Source organism: Calliopsis andreniformis, chromosome 5 (assembly GCF_051401765.1).
Source record: "Calliopsis andreniformis isolate RMS-2024a chromosome 5, iyCalAndr_principal, whole genome shotgun sequence".
NCBI lineage: Eukaryota > Metazoa > Arthropoda > Insecta > Hymenoptera > Andrenidae > Calliopsis > Calliopsis andreniformis.
Window position 1 is genome coordinate 12,052,192 of NC_135066.1, and position 21,836 is coordinate 12,074,027.

The following is a 21,836-nucleotide window of genomic DNA, read 5'->3' on the forward strand; positions in this document are numbered from 1 at the left end:
CAAAAGAAGATATCTTCAATTTGTCTTCAATTCTGCTAAAAAAAAACTCTACCTTATCTCTTTTTTAATACATTCTTATAAATAGAATATCTTCGACTCCCATTTGTTAGTGTTTAAATTTCCGAGGAACACGATTCTTCCAAAGTGAGTAACCTTGATCTTGGTAACAGATAGACCGGAAGTGCGTGTAATTTGTTGCAGGTTGCATGCATCGATTGTATTTATGCACCTGTTCACGCGTGCAGGCGTATGCATCATCGTGAGAGTCCATTTACTCCAATTTATTTACTGTCCTCGAGGATGATTCAGTTACAGGCAACGACCTCGACCTTCTGCACCCACCATCTGTGTGCAACCGTTCGCTCATATGCAACCGTCTGATCGAATTTCTTATAAACATTGAGCAACCATCGCATCCATCTCATTACCTATTCATTGTATCATATTTTCTTCCGTTTTAGCATAACCAGAAAGGAGCACCTGAAACCCCTTTCTCCTCTGCGTGAATACTATTTTGCCGATTTAAAGAATCTGACTTGGTCTCTAACTTCACTTCGAGACAAATTAGAGACACATCTTATGACTTATGAAACTGTAGTATAATTGATATTGTGAAATCTCAAATACTTTTTTTTAATATTTGAGGAGAGTGTTAGTGCTTGATACAGGTTCAGTGAAAAAGGTTCTTTCTGATAAGACATAATGATAGTAGTAGGGTGGTTCTTATATTTAATTAACCAGAGTTACACATGTACTCAATATTGAAGCAGGTATTAGCACGTTACTGATATAATAAAGTTCTTGTTAATGAAAAGTAAATTGATTTTTCGAAAACTAGGTTTTATTTTAAACTATGAATTTTTCTATTGATCAACTGTACTCTGTATCTCTAACCTACTCATTAAAAAATGTTAAATTTTTAGAGCATCCGTCTAGAGAATTCCTACTCTGAAATGAGTACATAACCATTTCTCGTATAAGAATGAAATTTGCTCAGAGAATTAATATTAAATACAATTAATATTAAATAATGTTCATTCTGTTCTCTTCTTTAACGATACTAAGTACTGTTGCATTTTCCTGTACATAAAATGCTAGACAATTTAAGCCAGAATAAATTTTCTCTCATTCCTCTGAACCAGCACAGTGTCAATAACCAATCTCTAACTTTCATCCCCGTGCTTGTCGATTGAATAGACAATGAATAGGCGATCCCGTTTCAAAGAGTCGTAGGACAACGAGAACACTCATGGGACCGCGGCCAGATGAAAGATAAGGACAAAGTCAAAGTGCCGTACTATTTTATAATCGCCTCTTAATTTCTGGCAGCTGAGATCCCCTTGGTCCCCGAGCACAATGCTGTACATTCACGCACGTTGCGTCGGCCCCGTCCGTTCGGCTGAGATTAAAGGGCACCGACGCTACGTGTGAGGCTTTTACACTAATAATACCTACGAAAGAGGGCCTCGTAAACGTCCAGAGGGTGGAGGCGATGCCGAGCAGAGAGCACCGCCTTTCCTTGACGACGCTGCCTCGCAGGGTACGCTTAGAAACTCATACACCAGCGATTTTCACTGACAATTTCTCGTTTTATTACGTAGGACTTCTCTAATCTTAATCTGAGCCTTTTAGAAGACAAACTGATCAAGTCAACTCTCTCTAAAAAATATGGCCAATAGTAAACTTGAAAAATTTACTTCAATAATACTTCCTATCAGTATCCCTTATTGGAGCATACTGACAATAGCTTACGAGATAATAATAATTAAAATTATTCAGTGCAGATTTAAGAATATGAAAATTAAAATTTTTTATACCTATCTCAATATTTAAGAGCTTGAAGAAGGTTTACAAACTGGAGTGTCTAATTATTTGTTGTTAATATCTTATCAAGTTCTATGTTTCTCTGACGAGATTACCCCCAAAACAATAGATCTGTATTATGGCCAGGACTCATCTTGTCAGTGGAGCTCTACACTAGTCACAATACTCCGAAAAGTAAAACAGAAATTCCACCTAATACAATACATTCAGCCAACAATGTTTTAACACTCCCATGATCCCAATAATCTCCAAAAGGAAAAAATGGAAAGAAGACCCATAACGAATAACGTTGCCTCGTTTTGCACCCAGCCGCCTCGTCCCAGCGTACAAAAAGCGCGCGCCAGCGTTTGGACAAACACTCCTCTGTCGATCCCCGAAAAGTTTACAGACAGTTGGCCATAGTGCCTTTCGATACGCGATGGTCCACAGTTGCCTTTCATCGGCTATTCTCGTTAGGACTGTCGAATCCGACCGAGCCAGGTCGGCGAACCGAGCAAAAGGGAATAAAGGGGACGATTTTCGCGGCGAAACTGAGGAGAAACGCGGAACAGACGAATCGTCAAGGGGCCTTAATGGCGTAAATCCGGCGTAAAGGTCGACGGAAGAAGTCAGAGAACGAAATGGATGGAACTCCAGAACGTCCTGTCGGTCCCGTCCCTTTCATCCTCTCTGAGGGATAACACGCCCCTCGCTCGGGCCGAATCCCTTCAGCCAGGGCCCGTTTGCGCAGGGTCAGTACCTGATTGATGCGCCTGCCTATCGCTGAGAGCCGCGGATATTCCGAGACGCAACTACGCCAGTGTCCTCGAGGGGCCGACAATTATGAAATTAGTACTTTGGCCCCTTAGGGCCTCTGCTGATGGCTCGGCTTTCCTCCTCGTTTCGCGAGGCGTATTACGAAAACACATAGTGGGCAGAATGATTAAAGGATTAGCCACCCAAATGACCCTGCCGCTCATTAAGCTCTCCAATACTACCGGAGAAGTTCAAGGTAAACATTACCGCCGAGCCATCTTTCAAATAATGCAAATTGCACCTTGCATGGGGTGGGACGTAATTTGTTACCGGGAACCAGGAGGCGAGGGGTGGCTCTCTGAATGGGAATGAGGCGAACGTGGTTTTTCTTCCAAGGGGAGTTTGAGGAAATCGACTTCGATGATTTATCGGGTTTACTGTGGCCGTTGTCTGGGTGGTTTATTTGTTGCGTCGTGGAATTTGTGGTATGATGGAACGAGGGTTGATGTAAAAGCTCTGGTAATCTATTCGAGTGTATATTTTTAAAGGGATCACATCCAGTGATTCAGACTTGACAATTTCAAGTTTGTAAATATTTGAATTTTTAAAGTTCTATATTTTCGAATCTTCTATGCTTTAAGTGACTTGAAGAGGAGACAGGTATCTATAACTCATGTATTCAATTTGATCAGTTCTACAAATTAGCAAATGCCCATTCAAAAATACATATTAATCCATGACATTACGAATATGGTTTTCAGATGAACTCATCACCCTATACTAATCCACATTAAAATTCATACTTAAAATTAAATAAAATCAGTTAGTATTTTGGTATTGAAACATAGTCAGCCACTAGAGCATTTACCTTACTTCAGATGGAGAAGACTTCTGTAATTGAATTAGCCCCAAGCCTCATCACCATTCACTCTCACCATCCCCCAAGTAACCCTCCCCGCTTCCAAGAGCCGCAATCCCCTCGCTCGATCACAGTTTGCATTTAGAAGTAAATCGTCTCGCCACTTATTAAGCGCGCTCGAACAAGCCCTGTCCCAGCCATTAATCACGCACGGCGCGGCTCTCTCTCTCTCTCTCTCTCTCTCGATGCGAGTCGCGCATCAAACAGGAAGCGCGAGCCCGCGTAGCGGCGAATGGCTCCGTTCTTACCTGTGCCGCGGTGGCTGGCTCGTGGTGGAAGCTCGTTACTGGAATCCAACCGATACCCTTCGGGAATAGGCATCGCCGGGTGGAATTCTTCGGCCGATTAGAGCGCCAGTCGGATCGAGTTTCTTGCCGAGACTTTCGAGCCGTACCTACCGCAAGAACCTATTCGTTTATCCAGCGAGTCACATGTATCCGCGCGTACAAAGAAGCACCAGCCTTTTACTCCAGCCACCCCCTCCTCCCCTCCCCCATCCGTCGTCATGTGTAGCCTTTTTTCACGGCACCTACCTCCCGTAAGGAAATAACTCCGAATGCTCCATTGGGAATTCTCTTCCGCTGATGTCTCCCCAACGCCTGGACAATCCTCAACGATAGGGGCATCTTCCACCCACCCATGTAGGTGTCCACCTACACTGAAATCCCATATGTCGTTCCCTCCACGCGCTAGGTTGGGGTAAGACATTAGGTTGTGTGAGATGGCCAATGTTTCTGTTTCTATCGCTAATGTATGCTGACTTTCCTTGTCATGCTTATTACGTTATTTTTACGTAAGTAGATGTTAGTAAGTAGATATTAGGTAATGCAAGCAGGACTGGATTAAGGTTTTCTGAGGCCAGACCTGATACTATATTAAAATATTCGAGGAATAACTATTTTTAATCCGTGGGCCACAGCAATTTCCGAAGCTCATCCATAGTAGATGAGATTTTTAAAGATATCCGGAAGTAGAATTGAATATCACGTAGTGCTTTAAAATAAAGTTGATGTCTCAGTTTTATTTCGATATTATTTAACCAGATAAGTCTCATAGGGTAGAATGATGAACTTGTCACTTTAATATGTAATTATTAGTGTAATTATTTTACTGTCAATATTTTTTCTCGTTGGACACGAGCGATATTGATGTCAACAAGATTGAAGTAAAGAGTTATGTAATCTAATTGTGTTAAATGTATCACTGACCTATGAAATGTTATTCTGTTTTGTTATCAAGAAAGATACATTTGAATAAATAAAAGACCCTGAAAAACATTGAACACTCACAGTACGAATGGGTTAACTCTCAACTAGTATGGTGTCAGTATCATAACATAATATAGTAGAACTAGTGCAATTGCTTTTTCGAAAATAGTTAATAATAGTACACAAAGAATTCACTGCTCTCCAGTTCATCATTACGTATAAATAACGCACCGATATTTCATGCAACAGATATTAAAAGTGAGAGTATAAATACTGCAAACCCACCCTACCAGTTAAGGGTTAAAGTCAATTTCCGCAATTATCTAGAAACGGACAACTTCTGAGGTGCGTCACTCTTCCAGCAAACGAACTGTGTACATTCCTTACTCTCGAGTCGAGGAACGCGGTCGAATTTTCGCGAACCGCCTCGCGATCGCCGAAGAAACCGAAAGGGAAGGCGCGAGAAGGACGAAGGCAGTAGAGAGAGGGAGCCCCGGGGTAAAAGGGAGAAAAAGGAAGCGGAGACGCCACGAGTCGCTCCTCGAGACGTCTATATAGCTCGCGTACGTGCGGGAGAAGTAGAGAGGCCAGCGAAGAGAAGGAGGAATTCCCCCTTTTTCCCGTAAGTGGTCCCCGCGGGCCTTATGGGGTTTCTCGTGGCGGGCAATATCTACATATTACAACCTCGTGGCGCGGGGACCACCGTCGTTGACATAAGATCCTGTTATGCCGTCTGCTATCTCCTCGCGGACCTCGTGTCTCTCGTCGTAAAAAACATTAAAAGTACGAATAACATAAATTCGTTAAGCGCGCCAAGGGACCAGGGAAGAAGGAGGACGTTTCCCTCCCCTACCCTCCCCTCCGTTCGCGGATTTAAAATCGTCTGGGCGAGCAGGGACGCGTCACGCCGCTCGTTTCACCGACCTCCACCGACGTTGCTGATCTAGCGACGAGCACTCGATACTGTTGCAATGCACTTCGAGTACTTTCTATGTTTCTCTCTGTGGTCTTACTTAGCCCAGGTTCTGTGTATGTCACACTTTCGTTGAGAATTCTTAACTGTCGGGACTTTAATGGGCATAAGTCGACTCAAGGTACGTGCACACACTTATTACAATGGTCAACAACGTTCTGTACGAAGGATCTGGAGCATGTGGTTTTACACGTTGCTTGATTATTGTAGGATACTTAGGATTAGTTTGGCAGTCACAGATGTCGCGTAACTGCTAAGTAAATTGATCTCTTTATCGACACCTTTAGTCAATCTAGCAGTAAGTTTGAAAAAGAAACTACAGGTTAAACATGCTTGCAGTAGAATGAATTATGGGGTTCGGTCTTTCTGATTTTCTTTGCGTGCAAACCACGCGAGGAGTGGCAGGGTCACGAAGGAGGGGCTGACTCGACAGAATTCCGTCGCGATATGTCTTGTTCCTTTCCGTGGATTGGCATCGCGCTCTTTCGATCTGAGATAAGATCGTGAAATATCAAGTTGCCCTTTAACTTCGGGTTAAGATTCAATCAAGAGCCGCATATCTGTCGATCAGGGTTGTATTCAATTGAATAATAAGTTACTTTGCGATTTTCTCCTCCGCTTTTGATGTGCTCGGATGGCTATGAAGGTGATTCTATGAACGTACAGAGGTGCCAAAGGAGCACCTAATAGGTACATGATCAGTTGGTTTTAATGTACTCACTTGCTAGAAACTTACTGGTATTTTTATCGGTCCTTAAGGGACTTTCAGACAGTCAATATTTGTTAGTGTTTTATTATTATGTGTATTGCCTCGATATAATTCATAATTTAAATCAATTGAGGTCTTAGAAATTCTATGAAAATTCATTTCTAAAATTTATTAATACTGTAGGAATTTAAATTTGTTATCAATGAGGTTATACAAGTTATAAAGTTACACTTGTAATACTCGCAAAATGTCTGACTTAGGAACTTACTCCACTGGTATCATTGCGTCTGACCAGCACTGCGCGTTGGCAGTAGAATAAATTCTCAAGTCAGACACATTTCACGCACATTTTAGGTGTATTTTTAACAATTAATAACTCAGAAATGAAGCCTCAAACGCAAGTTCAGTATTCTTGATTGTCGTTTTATTTTGGCATGGAAAATCATTTCTCAAATTTTTGTCACCTGTTGTCGAACACACTTTTCTTTTTTAGAAAACAGATGTCAAAACAATTACGAAAAGTAACAGAAAGTTATACATAATGAAGAAAAATATTTTGAAAATTAATTATCAATTAATTGATATTGGTTCAGACTTTTAAAGAACCCTAATATAATTAGTATATACCTACATGTATGAAATATTGTATTTTAAAAAAGGAAGCGACTCTCGAATATTTCTAACAGATAAGATCTAGCTTCTGTAATGATGAAGTTTATCCACTAATATCATAATGTATTGTAACAAAAGATCAAAGATCAATGAATCATTGATGATTCAAGTGAAATTATCATCTGGCGAATATGTCTAACTGGAAGCAGGAAAATAACAAGAAAAAGAACAGTTTCGAATATTTTAAGCAGCTTTTAAACTCTATTGAATACCTAAAATTCCGTCTAAAATTTGATGCAAAGTATGGCAAATAAAGCAATGCAAGCCAGTAGCTAGGAATGTCTGTGATGCGTACGATGACAGTATGATCAATGGACGCATCACTTGAAAATGGCTTAAGACGTTTAGAAGAGGAGGAGCAAGTAAAAGGTCAATCGAGATTAATGACGGTGGTATATTCACGTTAATTGTCGATAATCTACGATAAACGGCACAAGAGATGGTAGTGCATTAAAATTTCCATAAACACCCTGCACCCATATGCACAGAAACGCTGAGATTCATATCTTAACTATTATCGAAACAAAAACCAAGAATGAAAGCAAAATCAAAACAAAATAATAAGTATTCCAATATGAATACTTATATTTGGCAAAAATATTACGTTAGTAATCTAAGGATATCTACATTAAAAATCCCAATAAAAACTAAAACTCACATAACATAAAACACAAAGAATTAAAAAAGAAATTGAAAGTACATTTGTGCAAGTAATTATGAAAGTGGTCTAAGTAAAAAATCTGAAAAAGTTGAATTCATTACCTATTTAGTACTGCCTTGATTTACGTTATAAAATAAGTGACAAATTTTACTTCTTCAGATTCTTGATGTACGACCATTTTCATAATTACCAGCACCATCCATCTCCTAAGTACTTCACATATGACCTAGAATACCACAAAATGAACATACACACGTATATTGTCCCCACAAAAGAACCCACGAGACACCGTACACGATTCTGAACTCCTCAATCCTAATGAGGGTCACTCAGCACGACATCACACCTGAACTTTCCTCGAGCTCACCTAGTCACCAGTACAAATCCCGTCAGGAGTGAACACGCGTCCATAGTAGTGTTCATCGGCGGTATAAAGACAGAGGGGGCAGAGTTCCTCAGGGACCATGTGGCCGACGAGGATTGTCCGCACGTCTAGAGTTACCCCCCAAGAACCCGTGGAGCCGCGAGTCCGCGGCACCAGAGTTAATTGGCTGGAAAACCTTGCTATCCGATACTCGACGCCCTGCTACCGCCCCCGAGATACGTAAGCGTGTATAATCTGTATTTTCATCTGTATCTTCTCTATCGTGCTCGGCGCTGACTGCTCGCTCCATCCCCCCTCCTCCCTGCCCCCTCGACGAAGCTCTCACTGCTCTAACTGTACTCGAAGGAGGCAACCCACGAAGACGCAGCGACAGCATCGGCGGCGTAGACCAGAGAAGAAAAGCCTCCGCTCCTTTTCTCCCCGAGAGCTCGATTCCCTTCTGATCCGTGTCTCTCCGCGTCCTTCCTTCTCCGTCTCTCTTTCCCTGTCGGCCAGGAAAGATAGGTATTGTTGCGGGTGGTCCCCGGTGCACATTGTCAGACCGGCCACCAGGTAGTGTGCAACGTTGCCGCTCGCAATGTTGCGACCGTTCCTCTCCCTTCCATCCTCTCCTTCCTTCCTCTTCTTCTCTGCCTCTCCGTTTTCTTCCTACCCCTCTTCCTCTCTCTAGCTTGCCTCCCTGTCTTTTCTTTTCTTTTCACCCGCTTCTCGCTCTTTTGCGAGTGTCTTCTGCTTTTGAATCCTCCGCCCCATCCCATCGGGGCAATGTTGCTCAGAAATACTTTTTGAGGAGTAATGTTGCTTTAACTGTTGTTGCGGTTAACAGTTATGGCTGTCGGTTTTTGAAAGGGGTTCTGGCGAAGATCGTTTTATTTGGATGGCTGTGAATAATTTGTGTTATGTACGGAGATGAATAGAGGGGAGTGTTCTTTGGTGGATGTGGTAATAATGATGGGTAGTAAGATTTTTTATGTCAGGATTGTTGAACTCGTTTGAAGCTAGTGATTGACTGTGTGTTTTGTGGTAGCTCCTTGTGGTGGGTGCTCATCTAAGTGACTATTGGTTTTTTAAGTGTGTTTTATGTGAGAGGTACAAGTTTGTTATTAGTGACTTCGAGTTTTTTTAGCCAGTATTTCTTCATTTTCTGCAAGAATTTCTGACATCATATTTCATTTTTCATTATTTCACGTTTTAGCTGTTTTTCTTCTGTATCTCTTCTTCTTAATTTTCTCACCTTCTTTTAATTTTCATAATCGACGTCCTTGCTCCAAGTGTTTTATTCGTCGTCGCTCCTGTCTCTGCTTCGCCATCTCTTCCTCTCGTATTTCCTTCATTCCCGCCTGCTCCTCTCAGTTAAAAGGTAGTATGTACACGTTAGTACGTACAACCCGCGGTCAGCTACTTATCATCGTCAAAGCCCACGCGGCCAATTTAAAATGCTCGGGCTGCTGTTCTGCGTCTGCCCCCCTTTAATCGTCCAGATCTGTTCATTTTCTTAAAAATCGTAGGCGGTGATCTTGAAATCGTTCAGGAAGCATGCAAACTCGTTAATTTGAATTGAGAAATAGAGTTGATGGAAAGTTGCTCTGATGATAGAATTATTCGAACGATGCCATTTCAAACTCTATTTTAGTCCCTAATTTTCCCTGATTTTAAACGTACCTCTCAAATTTAACTCTAAAAAGCTTTTACTCAAAATTCTTCTACTACTCACTCTTGTTTCTGATACTAAATATCATTACGACTAAACAGCATTTGATCCCTGTAATTTTATATTATGTAGGTACCATTTCATAATTAGATTTGAAAATAAAGTAGTTATAAAACAACCATTTGATGCTACCATGAAACAGATTTTTTATATTTTATTGTCTTCTCTAGAAGAGATAGTTAAAGTTGACGTTTGCTTTGTTCAGGGCAAAGCGGAAGGTCAGAGGTCTGCGGTGTGGATCAGGGCAAGGCTGCAGGATCAGCTGAGTCAGCTGGGCTACTTCCTGCAGAGGCACGCAGGCAAGGTCCTCTTCCTCGCGATCGTCGCTTTGGCTACGTTCTGCGTTGCCCTCAAGTCCGCTCAAGTTCACAGCAAGGTCGAGCAGCTTTGGGTTCAAGGTAAGTGTGTTATCCAAGTTTCATTTTCTAAATCACTCTCTCTTTTATCTCTCAATATTCTTAGACTCTTCAAAGTCATTGACATGTAGGAGTGGATATTATTTTTCATTAAATACTAACATCACTAAGTATGTAGACAGTGTTATAGAAAAAATATAAGAAGTTTATCAGGAAATCATTAGAGGTATCGTTTGTAGAACTGAGTGACGTCATAATTCAAAGAAAACTTAATTGTCTATCCCAAGTATTACACTTTACTCGCTATATTCGCTAAAAATTCTATTATATGCGCAGTGATTCTAATTTTAATTAAAATTCCTCTTAATTCATTTTTATAGCTTCTAGTACTCCTTTTCTTCAAGTGACTCCTCTAATTTTTCATAATTATACGCAAACTGTAACCATGTTTGAATAATGTGGCACTCAAAATGTTAATAAGCTTTTTCATGGAAACGTTAACTTACATTCTACTATAAAATTATAGTAAGTAAACCATGTTTATCCCGTGGAGCACTAATTGGACACGAATCTATCCCAGCAGAATCTCGTTACTAATACATAGTTTCACTACAGTACACCCTAATCCACCATGAGTAAAATAAAGTATAACAAATAATAAAAGAGAAATAACAGCTGCTTATAATCGCCTTTAGTGCTAGAACATTAACCATTGTAAAGCCACTATGACGCCACCTAGACAGCATTGATCACAGAGGATTATTTAGAATCTAGTCTCTAAACAGAAGCCACTATAGTGGCGCCTGATGCTCAGAGGATTATACTTAACCATTCAGTTAACACTCCTCCACAAATTATTCTTCTCAAACAAGTCTCTCTCTCATCCACACGAACCCCCCAAAGCATCTCTTCCTCAAATCGATCATAACCCAACCTGGCCAGTATATTAAAACGTTTAGCCGTGACATTAGCGAATCTCAGCCGACGAGATTAGAGAACTCGACGAGTGACTAAGGGGCTTTGTAACATCACGATGTTCCGATGATTCCCTCCGTAACGCAGAAGCGCATCTGCCATGGAATGGTGCTCGGTACTGCAAAACTGTACAACAAAACTTGCATGTTCACGCTGACAGGAACATCATCCTCTTGCTTTCAACATTTTCCGCGTCCAACTCGTACTTCTCAGAAAACTTCGCCTCCCCTTCCCCCGTCGCGTTATCTGAGGAACTGCAGTCGCGTGTAGAACAACTAGGAAGCAGCAGGAGATTGTCTGCCGCTTATCTCACAGCCTAATTGGCTTATCGTTCGTCGAAAGGGAATTGAAACGGGTCGGACGGAATCGGGGGCGTCTGTGCTCGAAAACTGGATGGCTTTAGGTGAAAGAATACTCTAGCCAGCCACGGAGAGAAGGAGAAGCGGCAGTGACAAAAGGAGAACGGGGAATTGAACGAAACTCTGCTTTTTCCCCCACGCTCGGCGGACGGTACATTAGTTTGCTCCCTGGGTGGCCCTCTATATTTATCCGCGGACCGAAACGCTAATTCGAACACCCCGTTGCTAACTTCAGGCGGGTGGAATCGGAACACTGAATTTTAATTGAAGCTTTACTGTGGACTATGAAATGAATGCTACAGTGAACGAAAAATGTAGATACTGATAATTGTGATAGTGGTCTTTTTAAAGAAACCTTAAAAGGTTGAATTTAGCACTTATTTTCGATTATATTACTTTACACTATGATACAGATGATAAAAGTAAATTTTATCGTTTTTAAATTAGATTTATATATTTTATATATGTATTTAAAGGAATAGAATTTTTTGTACAAGGCATGGTTTTCGAAGAAATTTGTTCAAATAGACGTATGTATTTTTCAAATACTCAAATACAAATTTTTTTACACTTGACACTTTGAGTACTAAAAAATTTTTTAATTTTTAATTCAATTGCTTCATAAACAGTTCTCTCTGTGGTATAGAAATTAATACCTACAATTATATTTAATCTCATTCATCGATTCCTACTGCCTCTTGTAATCACTCGCAATTTCTAAAGTACCTAAACTTTGGCCTTTTTTTGTAAGAAATTCTATTCTTTTGATTAATACATATATATAACAATAATCTAATATTTCCTATTCGATATACCTATTCATATTTATTTATTTTTTTCTTTATCTCTGAGACCAAATCCATGAATTGCTTCTTCTTTATACTTCTTCTTTATACTACCAACATTCACCTCACATTTTTCCCATCACCAATTTACATTTGTCAAGCTTCCAAAGAACTCAAGTCAACTTGTAAACTTCAAATACTTATATTTAACTATCCACGAAATCATATCTCTCTACACCAATCTCAGATTAGTCCACTCAAAACGACCAATGACTCGCCACAGAAAAAGCTACTTTTCGACCAACAAAGGTGACCACTGCTGTTCCACGAGAACAGAGAATCCACTTCGCGGTGTCCCAAGGTAACTGTTCCGAGGATTCTTTCGTCTCGGTCCGCTTGCCACGAAGAAACATCGTCGTCATTCGCCTAGAATCAAAGTTGAGGCCATTGGGATTTCCTCGAGCGCGAGAAACACTCCGACGGTAAATTAAAGATGTATCAGCGTTTTATGAGATTTTAATGAGCAAACGAGTTTGCGCGGGATCGCTCTCGAATAACGTACGGTCGCGGAGAGTCACGAAGCGTGAACCGAGCGGACCATGCTTCAAGTGAATCCTCGACGATGACGGCGACGCATTCGCAGAAATTTGCATTCGCGATGATCCTGTAGCAAGTCGATCGAACATCCATCTGGGTTCTCGTAATCAAACGCATGGTTTCAACCTAACGGCAGTATTTTTAGGCCTCGCGATGCTTTGAAACAGCATCAGAAGACCAGAGATTCTTCAAGCAGAAATTACTGGCACTGGCTCCTGTGTTTGTAGGAAGCTGGAGCGGTAAAAATATTTGAGGAATTTGACTTGAAATATTAATAAGTTCAGAATGACAGGATGATTCGTACTTCGAGTATTGGGATGTTTATGAACGATGTTATTCTTTGGAATTTTTCTAGAGATTATGAATATATTAATATTGATGACTCATCATGTATCACTTACTGTCAATGTTTTCTGTAAATGTAGCCTTCAGATGTAATGAAAGTTATGCAAAATTAATTGTGTAGCTTGGAAATATTCTATGCTCAAAAATTGATCACTGAAAATTCAATTCTTATCTAACACTATGCGAGCACCATGCATATCTTGAAAGGCATAGGTACTGTTTAGTGTTAGCAATGAAGTGAACAAGACAGTTGATTCTTATCAATCGAAAATACATCTCAAGTACTCAAGTACTAGACCATCATAATTCAAATATCGAGACATGTACTATTTCCACGAGAAGTCTTCTGGAAAGCATTACTAGCAATGCTTCTTCTCGCGGAACACGAATAGTACCTATTTTTAAGTTATTCACTTACTAAGACACTTGACCTCTTAATCGTTCAAGTATTAGGACATTTACCTTCCACCTTCCTAAATCAACTGACAGTTCCCTTCCCCACGACCCACAGCCTACCCACTCGTCAAGGCATTCCCCAGGCTAATTAATACCATATCACGATCTCGTAACGTTGTTCACGTAAAAACCATGGAACACTTCGCGAGGCGGTAACATGTCAGGATTTTTTGCCACCACGAACAGTTGTTACACGCGTTTAAGAGCTAACGGCGCTAATCATCGAGCGCAGTTAGCAAGAGTTGGGGTAGCCGTGGCCACGCGAGAAGTGTCTTGCTGGTGGAACGATACTACACCGCGCTGCAGGGTAAAAGAAGACGAAGACGAAGAAGAAGGGGGCTGTCGAGGGTGATTCGAGATGTGTGCGGCACGCGGATCAGTACCGGATATCCGTGAGGTGACTGCGGCCTGGTGCAGTCGAGGCGGCGGGATATGCGGGCCCAGTGTCCTCGTCGGGGTACGGGCGAGGGGGGACCGATCGGGCGTAAAGCCACGTTTACATTAGGGTACTTGTCCATATTTCTGTGCCTTCTGGTCAGAATCATACCTTAAAAGAAGGAACTTTTATTAAAAGTGTACACATTTTTCTAAATCCTACATATTAATGTATTTTAGTAATTTTATATAGTTTATATATAAAATTAATTAAGAGTTTAGTACTAATTTTAGTACTAATTAGTACAATTTATATATAAAAGTTCTTTTTTATAAATGATTTTAATCTGAAGGCACAGTATTAAGTAGGGGCACTAGATAGTTTCAGGTGAATCGACCTAGTTAATCACTTCAGGTTGTTCCAAGTCGCTCGTCTACGTAAACAGAGTTTCAATTAAGGTGAAACGATTGCTGATCGTTCAACTGAAAGTAGCTCGTTTGTCTATTCTTGGTTGGATGACCTGATAGCTTCAGTTATAGCTGATTGTATAAATATTGAACAGTCAGTTTACATGCAAGATTCCAAGGATGTCAAAATCAAAGTGAACCAAAACCACATTAAACAATAAAAGGCTATATTGAGCAACAAAATATTGAACGACGATACCATACTGTAAAAGTGTAAATCCTTTAGTTGAAGGGCTCGAAGTCGGTCAGTTCGGTCGATTGATTAAAAGTTGCCTAATGTAAACGTGGCTTAAGGAAACGGTCACGGGACGGAACGTGCGACGATCCCGACGGAAGATGGTAAGGAATTTAACTTTACGACCTCGCGCCGCGATTTGACGATATTCCGGAGGGAAAACTGCCGGGCGTAAATTCCGCCGCCGCGAGATCGATAAACGTTGCTTTATGGTTCCGTAATCCTCCCTTGAGCGAGCAATCGCGATGAAGAGGCGCTTTATTGGCGATGCCAGGACCGTTCACGGTTGGCTTTTAATTGCTTGAAATGGATCGTCTTTTGAGTCCTTGGCTTTACAGCCGACAGGGTAGAGTATTCCTTCACTCGCAATAGACTTATAGCGAGGGACATGTTTCTGAGAATAATTCATGTCATTGTGATAGATCACCTTTATCTTGTGAAAGGATACGAGTTAGCGTGGGTGAAACTAGAAACTAGAAAGAAGGAATATATATACGACATTCTTTTCCTGCTCTGACTCCTCTCTGATGCATATTGTCTGTGACAGGTAATTGTGGATAATATCTACTGCAAGACCTTGATTAAACTGTATGTATTGATGATTAAAACAATTCAGAACTATTAACTATGAGAACCATTAAGGAAGACTTTCAGTTTTCAATCTCGATAATTTATAATTTTCTACCACAAATCTATCGATCTCCTACTTCTAACTTTTCTAGATTTAACAAGTATATCGAACCACCGATTCTTGTCTAATTTGTGTTACTTTGTTTTATTGACAAGGTTCATTTTAGTAATATTATTAATTGTAAGACGTGTAAGCATATATGGTGGGATAGAAAAAAATGTAAAAGATATACGAGAAACAATAATTTTACAAAAAGGAACTATGAAACATTTACATTCTAACAAACTCGTGATACATACATAGAAAACACTATCTCCCAGATTTTGCACATTGTAAAGTATTTAAACTTAAAACCACATCCAAATTAAATTGCTCCCAACCTCGCCCGTGGTAATCAGCCGAAACTTCGGTGTCTTCAGCGCCGTCAACACCGCCCTTTTTCTTCCAAGATTCTTTCACGTCGGAAGAAAGTAGAGAGAGCGAAATCGGGTCGCAATTTTCGCCGTACGAAAAAGCGCCGGTCAGCGGAGTGGAAGTAATAATTTCATCTTGTACCTCGCAGCTGCAATGAGCGTAATTATGTCGGCATCGCGGTGGAAGTGGAACGCATTAAAATCAATGAAAATTCGGTAGCGCGGGGCACGCGCAGCTGCTGCTCCCTTTTCGTGAATCAAAAATCGAACACGTCTACTTAATTCGCCCCCTTTTGTTCCTGTTTTCGCGCGCGCACCGGCTTCGGAGCGGCGGGCTCGCTAAACAGAGAGACGCTGGCACACGCGCCAATATCCTCTCCTTTCCCTTCCACCACTCATCGCTCTCTTTCTCTTCCTGGACATCCGTATACGGCGGAGGTGGTTTCGTCTCGAATCTAGAGAAAAGAAGACAGCGAACGCGGAGGGAAGGAGATCGGAAGAGTAAGAGTGGCTTCTTCTGCCTCACCTTTCGAAGATAATGCGCTCGTATAGGCCATTCCAAGAAACAAGAGCCAAGAAACAATTGCGATGCATTGACGTTTGTGTTGAAAGCAAATTAAGAAGGCATTGTCAAAGGCTGTGGAAGATTTTAGTCTTGCAGTTGACACAAATTTTCTTTCGTGTTTTACTAGCGATATTATGAGGCGCTGTAGGCAGTTGAGTACAAAATATGCTGAAAACGGACACCCCCTATGAAATTTATTTTGGATATCAGAAAATTTTTTCGGAGCAATGGAAAAGTGGATATAGAGCTATAAATATGAGAAAATGTTGAAGAAATTAGAAATTTACAAGAATTCTAAAAATATTTAACAGAAGATTTACGTTTACATTTAGCAAAATATATCACAGTGGCTATTAACTATAATATTCATAAAACTGACTAGTATACTGTACTAATATACCCTGCACACTAATCTAGAGTACAAGTTAAAAATGTATCACCACTCTGTAAATGAAACAAAGTAAAGTTTCCATCTTCAAAAATCCACTTCCTCAATCATGAAGTCATCCAAACATTCGTTCCTCAAATCGAAAATCAGCAGAACTCAACACACCGTAATAAAACACCACTTCAACCGTCCCAGAATCCCCTAACTCCAAACCAAAAGGCACATTGCCATCTCGCACAGTTTCCCAAAAGAATCCCCCAGAGATGCCATCGTGCATTCCACACACGCAAGAACGCATCACATTTCACACAGCACGCCAGCGTTAGACTCTTCTCGAATCTCCAGCCGCCGGAGTAATTAGCGGAAGTCGCAGCTCCGTGGCAGCGTGAAAATGAGTTTTCCCTTGGTCGAGGGGAAGGGGCCTGTCCCCGAAGAAATTAGCATCGCGGGCCTAGGACTCGGAAGTGGCTGAGCAGCGTTTTCCTGGAACGACCTGTACCCGTGGGCCAGGCGCAAGGAGGCCGCCGCCGCGGCGTTGGCGCGACGAGGACCGACAGAGGACGAAGGCACGGCCGTGCACGAGGGGCCGGCCGACTGCTTACATCTTCATTAGGCCCCCATGCCTTCGAGTGCGAGGGAGAGGGCCGAGAGCCATGGGAGGGACGGAGACCGAAGCGGAGAAGAAGAAAACGATGATGAAGAGGGAGCAGAGGAGAGCGAGCGCGACAGGCACGGGAGAGAGCGAAACGGAGGGATTCCGTAAGGCCGCAACGGGGATAAGAAAGTCAGAAGACCGTCGTCCAAAGACCCACCGGGAATCTGTTGTTGTTGCACCGACGGACGGACGGACGAACGGCCGCGTAAACAGAGGATCTCATCTTCTGTTTACTCCGTCTGGTGGCTCTCGATATGTCGATTGATAGATAAACGAATGACAGAGTTCTGGGTTGTGTCACGACCTGGAGGAAGGATTTTCTTCTGCTAAAGAAACTTTGAAAAGCTGAAAAAGATGAGGAATGTTTTACGTGGATCTATCTCTTCTCTCCGAAGTAGTCTATCTATTTTTAGTCCGCCGATGAGGTCGTTTTAACGAGGGCTTGTCAACGCAGTTATCCCCGCGGTGGATATATATCTTCTAAAACGGAAGCCACATAAATCTCGGCAGACAGGACAATCTCTGGAGGACACCTGAGCGAAGGGTCGAAGGCAAAAAGTCAGTTATCAGGCATCGGAGGCGTCGTATCGGCGGCGACCGCGATTTCCGCTGGGAAAAAAGTGTCGTGGCACCACTAAATGAGAACCGCTGGGATTGGATGGGGCTCGGTTCCGGTGAATGGTCGCGGTGGGTGGCCCGGTGGGCTCTCTGTGTGCGCCAAGCTAACCCAGCCAGCCAACCAGCGGTGGGCCTGCGTGCCTGAACGATTGAGCCAAGTCTCAGCTCCTCCGTGAGCCTCAGAGAGAGCTAAGCCTGCTTCGAAGGGCCCCTTCGTTTTCTTCTCTCGTCTTCCTTCCCTCCTCCCTGCTAGTGGTGCCCCGACTCTCCCTCAAAACTCCGTCAGGAACAGTCAGGAAAGGGGCCACGAGGGTTCGCTACGCCAAGTAGCCTTAGCCCACCTTCATCTGGGTCCTTGCCAGCCGAGGCGCGCGCGCGCTCTCGCGGTCTGCTCCTTCCTTTTTCCACCTCGTAGTGTTCGTCTCTCTACTATCCGTCCGATGGGCATCAACCCCGAAAGTTTATCGACAAGACCTACGATAATGAAGCCACTTGTGATAGCGTTTTATAGAGCAGCTTTAGCGAGCATAATTGGAGAGCGGCGGAGGATTCTTTTCTTTGTTTCTCACTCTGCGTCTAGTGCACGCTTATGTAAATCTGTTTTTATCGAGACTAGATAGGAGTACTTTTTACCTGTTTGATACTATGGTTTTTGAGACATCGGACTTGATGCTTAGTATACCAGGTGGAGTCACTTAAAATTATTAAACCCTCTCTACCTTTAACAATTTAGAAACCCTTGAGACTTTCAAATATTCAAATAAAATTTTTCAAATAAAATTCGGATACGAATTTTTAGTTTTTTTATACCTTTTTTAATTTTCTTAATTCTGGTTCCTAGAAATTTGTATTTAGACTCCGAGTAATTATAGGCTTGATATTGTAAGGGTTAAGGGATGAGTCATAAGTTTTTGTCGAACTTCTCACCACTTTGTTTTAGTAATTATTATTGTGGTATTATGTATTGTGTTATTATACACAATAATTTTATAAAAAGAACTATGGAATATTTATGGGGGTGAGCAGATATTTCACAACAGATGAGTGTCATAGATTTGAGTAAATTTACTATAAACTACTACATAGTATTCAAATATAATTTGAATTTTTAATTTTCTTTTGACTGCTACTATACCACGGTCTAACTACTGTTCTGTAGTGTCAATTATAGTGTATATTGTTTTTTTTTTTTTACTTAATTCTTGGAAATTATGGTTGCATGGTTGTATCGTATGAATTCCCTAAAAATAAATTTTGTGCGTACGAGACATGACAATAAAATTTCAAGAATGATTAAGACTTTTTTTGAAAATTAAACACATGTGAGGCCATCATCTTCGAAACAGGCTCTTTCAGATTGTACACGCTCGTTTTAGCATCTGGAGCATTGATCGTAACGTTTCTGCTACTTACAGCTTTATATTTCTTTTTATAGCTGCGTTATATTACATTGAATTTCAGAAACTGACCGAAAATGCGTTCCTTTCATGAGCTCTTATTCAAGGATCTAAAGAAAATTAAGAAGATAAATCAAGCGAATGCAATTGCCTTGTATATTTTTTCTGCAAAGCTCATGAGAAGTATGTATTTTCGGTCAATTTTTGAAACACATAGTGACATGACGAACTTAATTGTTTAAGTATCATTGAATATATGTATGTAGATCAGAAAATTAACTCTTTTTATAAGGCACAAAGAATCTGTACTTAGTTATAAATACTATTTATAAATAGTCATTTCAGATTTAGTATGCATTCCTGTATTAAAAATTTTCCTGTCTCAAAGATTTTATAAGAATCTGTAGGTGTTGATAAAGTCTCGGACAGATACTTTGATTACCTGGACGTATTAGTCGCTTCTGGCGAATGGGTGACACTGTTTGCGATTGGCCAACCAACTCGTGGACCTCAATGAAGTTATGCGTGTATCGGTGCCCCTCGCGAAATTTATGTCTTCTTGCGTTACGTTTAATTGGCAATTAGGGTAATATGCGTGCGAGTGAAGCACCGTGAATAAGTTCTACGTTGCTTGAAGACAGCTGCCTGTGTGTCACTTGAATGTTGTAATTACGGAATAATCGAGTAAAACGCTGCTACTTTTTGCGTGAGAAAGGAGGAAGCAGGTTCGTCCTGAAATTCGTAATGTAATTCGCAAGAAAGTAATGCTTTGCTACAAAACGACTTGCAAAATGAGAACTAACTGTTTTCTTCAGTGGGCTGACTTCTTTGACGACTTGATTGCGCGTGTGTTTATCCTTGAACCTTTCGATGCAGGCTACGTAAATATGTCTTATACTTCCTATCTGTAGAGAAAAACAGTGTAAAAATATTTTACTGCTATTTTACACGAAAATAAGACGCAAAATGTTCAAAATTATCCAAAGACGCAAACAACTCAATTTCACATTTTTCTGTTGTTATTGTCTTTCTCCATAGATAAGTAGTAAAGGAGTAACTGATTTATTAAGAATTCACTACATCTTTTCTATGAATCTATATAGAGAATAAATGTAAAACTTTTATCATAGCCTTTTGATATTGAAAGGTTATTTTATATTAGGCTACTTTTAAAACGTGTCTTCCGCGTTTTATTTGCTTTGCTTATAACAAATTATGATCTCACAGCAAAAGACTAACTACAGCGATGAGTTTTCATTCAAAATTCATCGCCACCAAACGGTTAGTACAGAAACTGTCGGATGAAATTAGAACTGTTCCAATGGCTTCTCTGAATACGTTATCATAAAGTCACTCAAGAGCCACTCAACAACCCTTTCCCTTCACCACTTTCTTTCTCCATCGGAAAAACGCGTCGAACCATCTATCTCCCTTCCTAGAACCACGTGGTTCATATATTTTCACACGCCATAATGTTGTCCACACGTGCGTTTCCCAACGCTGACAGCCACTCAATCTTGTCAGTCCCTCAGGATTAGCTTCCTAAACGGAAGAATCCACTTTCCGGAACTTATTCGTAAAGTGTCAGCGGAGGTCTTTCGTGGAACGTTTATACAGCAACAGATGGCGATCACTGTACGCCGAACTTCGCTAACCAAAACAGTGTGTGCTGCCTTCACAGTGTAGAGTCTACACGATTTCCGCCCCCATTCGAACGTGCATCTCAAATGCGATCCATCTACCTAGAAAAATCGGGAATCCCTCAGAGATACCAAAGCTGGACCCCCAAACGTTTCTCAGCTACTACTCCCTGTACGTTTAGGCAACCGTCTCGTGGCCAGACAACCTTTCCGCTAGTAATATCGCAAAATTAACGTATAACCGGTAATTGGACGGAATATCCCTTTAACGATTCGACGGTCGTGTCCTACCTTGTCCGGCTTAACAGCCTCCTCGTTTGAAATTTAAGGAGGAGAACTTAAGGAGGGCTGCCACCATCGTTGCTTCTGCTCCCGCCGAGGCATTTAGGGACGAAGCACGAGAACCACGAAAAAGGGGGTGGGAGTAGCGATCTCTCTCCCTCCCTCGCCCCTTCCTTTTTCCCTCTTAAGCCGTTTCTGTCGGTTCCACGGCCCAAAAGGGCCCCGCTCGTTGCACCTGCTCCCCCCCCTCTCATAGTACGTCCCGCGCGGGGCGTGCTGGCGGAGAAGGAACACGCGCGCGTTCGTTTCTTCTTTCTTTTCTCCGTCTTCCTTTCCACTCTTTTCCCCGGTTTCTTTCGAGTTCCTCTCCTCCGTCGATCCCGTCCGGCGGCCTCCTCCCTCGGGGCGAGCATCGAATTATCATTAAACGTCGCGTCGGCTCTTCCTCGTCGCCGCGGGGACGGGACGCGAGTGTCGCATGCGAGGAAACGAGGGCTCG

General features: G+C 41.6%; 1 protein-coding gene across 1 annotated transcript in view; it reads left to right on the top strand.

Moving 5' to 3' along the window:
- The window catches only part of Ptc (protein patched), a 52,951-nt gene that overhangs the window by 5,918 nt on the left and 25,197 nt on the right, over positions 1–21,836 (top strand). Inside the window, exon 2 of the mRNA XM_076378258.1 lies at positions 10,003–10,195. Coding sequence (XP_076234373.1) covers positions 10,003–10,195 — 193 coding nt within the window. The remainder of the gene's footprint in view (positions 1–10,002; positions 10,196–21,836) is intronic.